Genomic DNA, 12,314 nt, shown 5'->3' on the forward strand with positions numbered 1-12,314 from the left:
TGTACATATCAAGGGGTGGTGAACATAAGAAACGACACCAATAAGATGATCTGTACATATCAAGGGGTGGTAAATATAAGAAACGACACCAATATGATCTGTACATATCAAGGGGTGGTGAATATAAGAAACGACACCAATAAGATCTGTACATATCAAGGGGTGGTGAATATAAGAAACGACACCAGTAAGAAGAGCTGTACACATCAAGGGGTGGTGAATATAAGAAACGACACCAATAAGAAGATCTGTACATATCAAGGGGTGGTGAATATAAGAAACGACATCAATAAGATCTGTACATAACAAGGGGTGGTGAATATAAGAAACGATATCAATAAGATGATCTGTACATGTCAAGGGGTGGTGAACATAAGAAACGACACCAATAAGAAGATCTGTACATATCAAGGGGTGGTGAACATAAGAAACGACATTTATAAGAAGATCTGTACATATCAAGGGGTGGTAAATATAAGAAACGACACCAATACGATCTGTACATATCAAGGGGTGGTGAATATAAGAAACGACACCAATAAGATCTGTACATATCAAGGGGTGGTGAATATAAGAAACGACACCAATAAGATCTGTACATATCAAGGGGTGGTGAATATAAGAAACGACACCAGTAAGAAGAGCTGTACACATCAAGGGGTGGTGAATATAAGAAACGACATCAATAAGAAGATCTGTACATATCAAGGGGTGGTGAATATAAGAAACGACATCAATAAGAAGATCTGTACACATCAAGGGGTGGTAAATATAAGAAACTACATCAATAAGATCTGTACATATCAAGGGGTGGTGAATATAAGAAACGACATCAATAAGATCTGTACATAACAAGGGGTGGTGAATATAAGAAACGATATCAATAAGATGATCTGTACATGTCAAGGGGTGGTGAACATAAGAAACAACACCAATAAGAAGATCTGTACATATCAAGGGGTGGTGAACATAAGAAACGACACCAATAAGAAGATCTGTACATATCAAGGGGTGGTAAATATAAGAAACGACACCAATACGATCTGTACATATCAAGGGGTGGTGAATATAAGAAACGACACCAATAAGATCTGTACATATCAAGGGGTGGTGAATATAAGAAACGACACCAGTAAGAAGAGCTGTACACATCAAGGGGTGGTGAATATAAGAAACGACATCAATAAGAAGATCTGTACATATCAAGGGGTGGTGAATATAAGAAACGACATCAATAAGAAGATCTGTACACATCAAGGGGTGGTAAATATAAGAAACGACATCAATAAGATCTGTACATATCAAGGGGTGGTGAATATAAGAAACGACACCAATAAGATCTGTACATATCAAGGGGTGGTGAATATAAGAAACGACATCAATAAGAAGATCTGTACATATCAAGGGGTGGTGAATATAAGAAACGACATCAATAAGAAGATCTGTACATATCAAGGGGTGGTGAATATAAGAAACGATACCAATAAGAAGATCTGTACATAACAAGAGGTGGTGAATATAAGAAACGACATCAATATAACTTTGACATTGCGTGTCTTGTCAACGACCAAATGTGAAATTATCATATAGCGAATTCAGCAGTTCGAAAAATTGACCCTACATCACTGATATGTAATAAATCATGGCTAAGACGCTCTTTGCCTTATTTTGTATCCACGACATATTTTTTAAGAACTCATGGTCGTGGACAGGTGGGCCAATGTCAATGAACCCCGATTCTCTCGTTGTCAAAAATGACCTCATCTTCTATTTTTTACTCGCTGATGTTTGTGTAATATGATGATATTCGTATTTTACCTTACTTGAACCTCCGCTTTCCCCCAGAATGTAAATTGATTGAATGTTTCTTCACTCATTTTGATAGTAAATGCGGTCCATTCGACTACTCAGGATATCCGGTGCGTTCGAAAGAACCACCCAACTATCATGGAAGCTAATAAACTTTCATAAACTTTCATATGTCAATGCATAACAATACAGTGACTAAAACAAGTAAAAAAAATAAATATCGGAACTAAGAAACTATATTTTATTAGAAACGCTTTTGAAAAATCAAAATATTAGGTTTAAAAAACTTTTTAATTTTATCTATTGTCAGTTCAGAGCTTGGGAGTGCGATTATTATCCGATTTTAACTGAGCCTTATTGATCATTTTCCACAATCATGCACGTACGTTCTGTTGAATTTTGGTCCATTTTAGTTCATACATATTTCTTGTCAAGATGGTCAGTTTTATGTTTTCCAGTTGACATAGTGTTTGTATATCTAAATAATTGTTCTTCGTTTTATTTTATTTCGAACTGACACTTTTTCATAAGTGATTTAAAATCTTTCTGTTTGTCAAATTTGAGACAGCACAACGACGCGCTTTATTTTTTATCACATCAAATCTTGTCAGCCTATACATTTACTGACACGTTTTTTTTTAAATACATGTCTGGGTTGAATTAATGTCATGGCCAAGTTTTAATCCTAAGCTTTACAAAATACCCTCATGTTTCATTGACATTCATCCTGAATATGTTTCAGTTGCAGCAGAAATCCCCATCCTTCATCCCTGTCGACGCCATTTTACAGAACCAATTTATTGGATTTATTGATTTTTGTATCGTCCTGAATATACATGAAATTTTAAAACTGGACGTTAAGCAAACAACTATCAATCAATTAACCAAGTGTAATATCAAATGATGCAATCGTTTTCCCTTTTTCGAATTTATACAGTGAATAATACGCTGTTTCCGTGAATGAAATGTCAGAATCATCTTACAGATACTAGTTATTTGGATTTTGGTTTATTCATCAACTGTAAAAATAAGGAGATTTGATATGATTGTCAATAAAATAAATATCCACCAAAACAAAATATCTACAGTTGACCCTTCTCAAAATTGGAACAAGAGCAAACACACTGCATGAATGACAAGCTAGCTAAAGTAACTCGTAGATAGCAAAATGTGGAACGTTCAAGGGACAACTCATTGTCTATATTTACATGAAATACAGATATAGCACTAATACCAGGAACACTTTGTGACAATAAGAAGGTTTTGTTTCTCTTGGTTGGTATAAACCGAATGGATTTTGGAGTTAAGAGCATTGTAATATATACCTTTAAAATGGAAACGAACACCAACACTTTGAACAGCAATAGTAGCCAATATCAATTTAGGAATGACAAGCCATACATAGAAAATATTTTCCTACAGAAGCATTATATTATTTAATATCCATCTTGGGAATTGCAACCTGAGATCACCCCCAGTTTTTGGTGAGGTTCGTGTTGCTCAGTCTTTAGTTTTCTACTTTGTGTTTTGTGTACTATTGATTGTCTGTTTGTCTTTTTCGTTTTTAGCCATGTCGTTGTCAGTTTATTTTCGACTTACGAGTTTAAATATCCCTTTGGTATCCTTCGTCTCTCTTTTTTTAACTTTGAGTTTGATTTAATCTATTTGTTTATATGCATAATATCTGTTAATATCAATATTTTGATAACTATAAATAGTAAGTTTGTTTTCACTGTAGAATATTGCCTTGATTCTTTTCTAGAGATCAAAAACATACTGCAAGGCGGTCGTGTTGAATAACAAACATTTTAATTATAAAACAAGCTGTAGTCGTGTTGCTCAGTAACAACATGCAAATTATCGCTTCATCGTTTACAAATATGTCTCAAGATGACATTATATATTGAAAATAAAGGAACCAGGGGCGGATCCAGGATTTTAGGTAAGGAGGGGGGCGCAAACTTAAATTTTCGCCGAGCGGAGGGAGGCGAAATTTTTTTTGAGGAAAAATTATCGAAATATTCTTTATTAAGCTGAGGACAACCCATGCTTTGCAAATTTTAGGAGGGGCGCACGCCCGCCACGCCCCCGCCTGAATCCGCCCATGGGAACAAATTATGGCGATTAAAGAAACATTCAATTTCTACATAGAATCAATTACATAGAGTGTCATGTTCCAATTTATTGCAAAAGTTACAATCCCATGAAAAGTGGTAAATAGCAAACCACTTCAATGAGACGGTACTAATGAAATAAAAAAATCAGATCGGATCTATAATCATTTCATTCCGTCTTTAAAACAATGTCATAAGAGATTTGGTATCCAGGAAGTTTGGATTGCTAGTTTAACATCAATGATTCAGGAGTTGCTAAACAGACAATTATTGTATCGATCTGTGATTCGTGCTGACATTCTTTATATAGATTGATTATTTATAATCACTCTATTAAAAGTTAACTGTTTTAACGTGTTTGGCGGCTTTTCTTCGCGAAGAGAAGAGTGTATTCCGACACACACGGTGTACCATAGATTGAAAGATTGTTTTGTGAAAATTAAGTACGATCTTCTAAATTCGGTGGCCACCGTTTTTATTTGAGTAGTAATGGAAATGGAAAGAAAAGAAAGGAGCCCTTGAAGTAAAATATCTTCAAATTATTTAATCCCACATTTCTTAAACATTGTATATGGATGTTATTTTACTCATAGGCAAGATAGTATTCAAGCAAACTGATTTAAAGATCTTGGATAGCACTTGAAAAGTGTAAATTTCATTTTTACTCGATGCACATTCAGGACCCTCGAGGCTAGATTTAAAAACCTTGGATCGCGCTATAAAGTATAAAATTTCTTATTATGATGTTACTTTTTACTCGATGCACATTCAGGAGACTAAACCTATTTACCAATGTTATATAATATATATACCACACTAACCACAACATAGAGAAAAACAAATTGTTTGAAATGCTCAAAAAATATAAATATCGCCAAAGCAGTGAAACCTGTAGGAAAGGGACATTTTGCAACTGTTTAATTCTTGTGTTTGTGTAACATACAGAAGAATATTTCATTCACTTTCAACAAATTCGTTTATCTTCATATGGTGTTCAGTGTAGACAATTTCAAATAATTTTCGAATGAATGTTTATATTATATACTTATTATGAAACAAACTTGTATTTGTGTTATATTGACTTTTTATTTTATTATCATTTTAATACTTCAAAATGAAAAGCTGTGTCGATTCTTTAAAGGTACTATGTAATAGAAGATGTCGGTTTTATATTCCTCTTTTATTCAGTTAAGGATGATTTAATAGTAAGCGCTACAATACTCTATATGTATATAGTCTGAACTTCAATTTTAATTCTATACCCGGAGCTATCATATCGTTAAAATCACATCATTTTGAAAAAGTGGAATGATGTATCTGTGAATATTTGGTCACACATTTTAAATTGAAATTTTAAAGATACTTCTGTTATATAATTGATGTAGTAGTTAAATAAGTCTGGGAGAACATGATTTATTTATACAGTTGTTATTTGCTTTGAACTAGCTTTCAGTAACTGAGATTACTCTTACATCAGCACTTTGTGTTTATTGATCTTTATTGTTTTATATTTATTTAATTGTTTTTGTTTTGTGCTTAGTCCCGTTTTAATGAGTTAAATCATTTCGAAATGATTTTAACCGTTTGTTCTTATCTTGTACTGTTACACCATTGTCCTAGGTAAGGGGAGGGGCTCACACACATGTTTAGCCACGCCAAATTCTTTTATGTGCCTGTCCCAAGTCCCAAGCCTGTAATTCAGTGGTTGCCGTTGCTGTCTTTTATAATGCATTGTATCTGTTTTTCGTTTAATGTCTTGTCATAAATCAGGCCGTTGGTTTTTTCGTTTTATTTTTTGACCATGTTTGAGCCTTTTATAACTTGCTATACGGTATGGGTTTTGTTTATTGTTGAGGGTCGTACGGTGGCCTATAATTGATAAAATCCACGTTATTTGGACTCTGTTGGATAGTTGTCTTATTGACAATAATACCACTTCTCCTTATTTTATACCACAAAATTTTGAACAGAAAATAATAATTTAACACTATAATGCCGAAATGTTTCACCGCCTGTGTAGTGTACGTCAGAGAATCAAAACAACGAAACAATATAAAACCAAAAAAGGGTGTTGGTTATCTTATAATTTACCATATAATTTAGGTATGTTTCATTCAGAAATGTTATTATGTGTATCGAACCATTACACCACAGAGGTAAAATAATATTTTGCATTAGTTTTGAACTATTAAAAAAAATGCAATTTATTTTGTTCACAATGGGTTTTAAAAGGACAAGTCTAACGTAGCATCGGGGTTATGAGATTTTAACTAGGAGCGAAAAAAATATGGTTTCTTATATATGCGATATCATTGAAATTGATTGTATAGCAATTCGATATTTGCACATTTAGTGTATGAATTAAAACACTGAAACAAAACTTTAATATTTTGTTTATAAGAAAAATACATGCAAAAAGATAATTCATACTAAATATCACCTCCTTCTCGAAATAAATACAGAGGCTTTGAGTGGGTTGCCAAAATGCAACCGTGAAATCTTAAGAGGTAGCGGGGTAGCGGTCTTTCGTATTGCTTTAAAAATTGATTTTCCTCTTTACCTTAGTAAGAGAACACCCAATGAACCTCGTTCACAACTTAAACATTATTCAAATTGAATGAAAAGAAACTGAGCAATAAATAAGAAGGTACCCGTAATGATCTTCCCACCTGCCGTGGAAGTAGCTAGGAGGTCACAGCTACCGCCAATTATCTGAATAGTTCACTGATTTAAACTATTCTAGTAAACGTTTACTTTAAATACTAACAAATTATGGCCGTGGGAAAAGTATTAAATAAAATACCGTTAATTAACAACCTCTGTGCCTGAGGTAGACAGATAACAATCCAAACTCTTGTCACCTATTAAATGTCTCTTTTGAAGGATACCTAGTCAAACAGTGTTTTTACACTATCATTTACTTAGATATTGACAAAATATTGATGGAATTTTAATGGAAATGTCACGGATCAGCTAACTTGCAAATTTGCCAAAAATAATTAAATTTAAAAGTACGTCTAGATCGCCATTAGTTTTTTTTTTATTTTTGTGTTTGCTCTTATATATTTTCTAATTGTGTGTTAAGCCCAAAATACAACCCACGCATAAAATGTGCACCAAGTGGTTTCTTTATACAGGATAATAAGAGATTTACTACAATAGAACTGTAAAACTTGTCATCTTTGACAGTAAAACTTTATTAAAGAGGTGTAATGTCTGCATGTAAATTTCTTTTGATCTAATTAAAATTCAACTACAAATTTAAGTTCATTTAATATAAGAGAAATATGCACAAATTATTTTATTTTCTTCTTTTTTTCATTTTATTTAAAATTAAATCAGTGATATGAAATAGTTGACTCTATGATTCAAATACACAATTATAAAATTGTTTACATGTAAAAACACTTTGTTCGATTAAGTTGATTAATGCTCAGTTACATTTCAAGGAATCTGTCTTCCCGAGAACTCCCCCCCCCCCCCCCCCCCCAAATGCAGTGGAATAACATGGAATTATCTATTTACTCATATTTATTAACCATGGTTACAAAAAGCAGAATTTTGATTGGTTAAAAATAATTAGATCTATCAAACTTTTCTAAAAACTTTCTAAAATGAAAACGGTACCTTACCTCTCTTGTTTGTAATGCAAAGTACTTTTAGCACGGCTCAAATTTTAAAACATGCACCCCTGTTGCATGCTTAATCTCTGTATGGTAATTCCAATTGTCAGAATCCATGAAATATATGTACTTATAAAGATATTGATATTATATATCACACATGTGCAGTTAATAATATCGTCCTTACGAGATTCATACACTTTGTCAAGCCTTACCTTGTATCTTCTGCTTCACTGAATGAGCTTTGATCACCGCTCATTCTAAACCTGGAAAACTTGTCTTGCAGGTCTTCAAAAATAACACTATTGTATTTGGAACCAGTTTTTTTCTTCAATAAGAAGACAAATATAGACTTCTGTTCAATGTTCCTATTGGATACTTCCAACGCGAAGGCAGAATGTTTATAACTGTTCAGGTGAGACGAAGCTACCTGTCCCACGTTGTGTCAACATCAGTCGGACAAAACCAATTATCTTCTGCATTATTGTATTAAATATTATCTTTGATGGAACCATCTTTAATAATTCATCTCGTTTATGCGTAAAACAATATCAAGTTTTTTTCCGTATATTGTTTTGGATGTTCTTTCGCTGTGTAAAGGTGGGAAATATGATTTGACATGCTTCAGGAAATCTGCCATTCAATACGTAAGATTTTGTTCATTGTTCGGACATAATAAGCTATTGAATGGAATTTGTTTGGATTTCTCAGGGTTCATTTAACTGTAATAAGGCTTTGAGGAGAATATTAAAAGTAGTGGGGTCTCTCTGTGGGTCGCCTGTTAAATACTACCTATAACAGTCAATTATAACATAAAATAATACGAGAATGCTTACTATATGCACCTTACTTTATTGAAATAATTACTGGATATGTGTAAAAATGATACAAGGAAATTATGATTCACTCAGGTGATTTGATTAATTATTCATGGTCTTTATTATACTTTTTTCTATAAAAATGTAATAATTGATTACATAATCGACTTGATTATTTGATAATGATACTATTGTTGTTACTGTTTACCTGTATTTCTTTACTATGGCGAACTTGGGCGAACAATGTACAAAAGTGTTTACTACTCTTTATTGGTTTGTTGAAGTTTGTATGATAACTTTCACCAATTAAAATGAATATTTTTATATAAAATAATAATCTTAATTTTAGAAATTGTCATGTTGATTTGATACTACATAAAAGCAAATTAGGAATTTGAAATTTCAAAATATTGAACAATACAATACAATACAATCAACTCATCCGAATAAGCCACGTACGAACAGCGAAAAAACAACGAACAGCACATGGTCCAGATAGCCTGACTTGGTACGTCACAAAATTGTCATGATATTCAAGGATAAATAAATTGTCAAATCAAATAAATTAAAAATATATCAAGTAAATATGAGATATATTTTATACATTCTGATATATGTTTTCTCTCACACATCTTTTGGTCTTTTGTGAAAGTTGTGTTGAACAAAATATTAAATCGACAGCAAATGTTAATTTCTCAAAATTACCAACATCGCAGATCATCTTGAAAATTGCTGGAATAGCTACTACAGTACACATATAGCATCACGAGGATGTGTCTTATCGCCATGAATACATTACAAGTATTACAGGAATCACCAATAATATTGGATAGTCAAACAGACCACACTAATCACCAGCACCCCGGCTTAGATGTATATTACAAAGGGAAAAACAGTGAACAACATATGGTCCAGATAGCCTGAATTGGTATAAGCACGGACAGTGGTTGGGTTAATTCAGTTTAACGTGCTCACAAATATAACCCTTATAAAAATAGGGAGATGTGGTATGATTGACAATGAGACAAATATCCACCAAAGTTCAAATGAAGTGGATGTAAGCAATTATAGGCAACCGTACGGCCTTCAACAATGAGAAAACCCATGCCGTATAGTCGGCTATAAAAGGCCCGGCGGACATGAAAAATATGAAATAATTCAATTGAGAAAACTAACGTCCTAATTTATAACAAAACAATTTACGAAAAAAAAATATGACAGACATGAACCAACCACAACCACTGAACTACAGGGTCCTGACGTGGGACAGGCACATAAAGAATGTGGCGGGGTTAAAAATGTTTGTGAGCGCTCAACCCTCCCCTAACCTGGGACAGTGGTGTAACAGCACAACATAAGAACAAACTATAAAAATCAATTGAAAAAGGCTTAACTTATCAGATCGATACAAAGTACATAAAACAATAACACAGACAGGACGTGGCAGAGTATATATTCATGCCTCATCCCTGACAACAAAAAGACACTTAGTACAGATCTGAGAGTACTCGCAGTTACTGGCAGCTAGTTCAAAGCCAATAACAACTATTATAAAAAATCATGTATCTAAGACTAAAATATCAATCAGTACACATCCAACATCCAATGCTTGTCTATCTAGACAATATGCCGTAAAAGTAAAACTCGCAATAAAAATGCTTCACAGTATTATCAGAATTTTATATTTAAGTAAAGTGAAAAACCATGCAAATATTTTAATAGACACAATATTCCTAAAAATATAGATATTCTGTCCTAGATCGCAACAGCAGCAAGTCACAAACATTGATATTTTTTTCTAGATCGCGACAGCAGCAATAGCCACAAACATTGATAAAAAATAATTTATACAGGAAGCTATCGAAAAATACAAGGTTTCACGACATAAAATATGAATTATAAATACATGTATCGGAAAGTAAAAGTATGATGAAGTATTCAAACAATAATTCAATTCAATTACACTTGATGACCGCATAAAATATTCAGATTAAAACACAATATAACAAGAGATTCAGATTAAAACATCCCAAAAGATTCAAATTCCAAAGAAATCAGATAAAATTACGTATACACCAGCAGATATTCTGATTAAAGCATCCAACAAGATATATAATTGTGCATGAATGAAACTACCAAAATATAAAATGCTCCACTCGTCATCTAGAGGGTTTTGGTAAGGTCTATATTCCACCGACGACATGAACGTGAATGATGGTCCTTTTATTGAAATTTGCATGCCAACAACGAATATATATCATTTTCCTTTGACACTTTTTATTTGTTTTTCCCGCAGTATTTGTCTATCTATTTCTGTTAACGACAATGCAAAAAAAAAATAGTTTTCTTTCTTTTAAAGTTTCGAAATTTTTACATAGACTTTAGCTCAGAGAAAGCAAGCTCCCTTTACATTTTTACAGTTTCAAATCTATCAGAGCAGAGTTATGGGACCAAAACCGATTTAAAAAAATACAATTCCACTTCATTAATTATTTGATCTTTTGTGAAATGTTGTATGGACTTGTTTTTGATGCTGTAATAACAATCTACAAAGTATCTTATCTTTTAATTTTTAATTTTTTTTCATTATTGTTTTCATGATTTATGGGACATAAAGTATTCACACGCCTCGCAATATCTCAAGTTTGCTGAAATGAAATTTTATAGATTTAACACAAATTAGAAACTTGAAAATCCTTTCAGTCGAAAAATCTGACTGTTACAATAAATGAAAACATCACGTTATAAATTCCATGCGTCTGAAGCGTTTTTCAGGATTTACCTTCATCAGGAACTCTCAAAACCGAATAATTGAAAGCCAAGGATGTATAACAATCAAAACAGCTGAAAAGCTGTGTGACAAAAAGGGCCTAAAACAGTAGCCAAATCCATCTAAGGTCAACTGACTGTTTCAATGATAACTCACATTGCATTATGGGATCTTTGTGAAACTCATATGCAATGTTAGAACTTCTGAATCTACGTCTTTTTTATTTATTTGTCGTTCTAGATTTGTAGGCCCTTAATTGTTAAAGATTACAATGATTAGAAATAATTTACATTGGAAGCATTTTGTGTTCTTGGTCGAACTGTTTACAACATCTGGCAAAGTGTTTGAACTTCCAATACACAATTGGAGTTAATCTGATTAAAGTTCAGATCTATATTAACTCGCGTGCTCGTATATATAGCACTTTAGATGTATCACTGTGGTTTCCAAAAACCTTTTATAAACTTTTATTAGTATGTTTATCGAAGCAATTTTTTACATAATGGTAATAAGAGCTATTTTGCTATTGTTCTTGACTAATGCACTTATTGGTGACTTATTCGTATGAGGAAATATCTACAATATGAATTTAAAACTTATTTGGCTATGTAGGCCATGTAACAATGTTTTTGAAATCTCATTTAATGTAAGACCTTCGCCTTATTTTTTTCTCTTAATAATCATTCACTCATGCACGTTCTTAAGGCAGTTAGATATTACAAATATTATCTCAGCCCACCGTGTGTACGTCAGCAACACTTGCTTTATTATAAATATTTCCTAATATTTCCTTATTTTTATATAAACTATACATTTCTGTGTTATTGAATTGCTCTTTGATAAAATCAGTGAACATGAGATCAGTTATAACTAAGTACAGATAGTGCGAACCGAAATGATTGATTGGTGTATGTATGCAACCTGTGAACATGTTGATTGGTGTATGCAAACTTATGCAATGATTGAATTGTAAACCTTGCGAACCGATGAAATAAACAAGTTGCTTTCTTTAAAAAAAAGAAAAGCAATACGTGAACCTAAGACCGCTGACTGCCGGGTCACCAAAAGATTGTTGCTGAATTTGTGCCAGTTTGCTTTTGAATTGAAATAATTGACTGTGATTAGAAGAAGTCAGTTGAAAGTGTATATTTACATCTACTATTTGAATATACATTTTAAA

At 32.7% G+C, this 12,314-nt stretch overlaps 1 protein-coding gene across 2 annotated transcripts in view; it reads right to left on the bottom strand.

The window, feature by feature from the left end:
- The window catches only part of LOC127727037 (grainyhead-like protein 1 homolog), a 34,808-nt gene extending 26,643 nt beyond the window's left edge, over positions 1 to 8,165 (bottom strand). Inside the window, exon 1 of one of the 2 annotated variants that reach the window (XM_052234436.1) lies at positions 7,762 to 8,165. In XM_052234436.1, the coding sequence (XP_052090396.1) occupies positions 7,762 to 7,805 (44 nt within the window). In that variant the 5' untranslated portion in view covers positions 7,806 to 8,165. Of the gene's footprint in view, positions 1 to 1,818; positions 1,907 to 7,761 lie in introns of those variants that run through there. The other variant, XM_052234435.1, reaches the window with a different exon arrangement.
- Between the last annotated feature and the right edge of the window lie 4,149 nt (positions 8,166 to 12,314).

Source organism: Mytilus californianus, unplaced genomic scaffold (genome assembly GCF_021869535.1).
Source record: "Mytilus californianus isolate M0D057914Y unplaced genomic scaffold, xbMytCali1.0.p SCAF_19, whole genome shotgun sequence".
NCBI classification, from domain to species: Eukaryota; Metazoa; Mollusca; class Bivalvia; order Mytilida; family Mytilidae; genus Mytilus; species Mytilus californianus.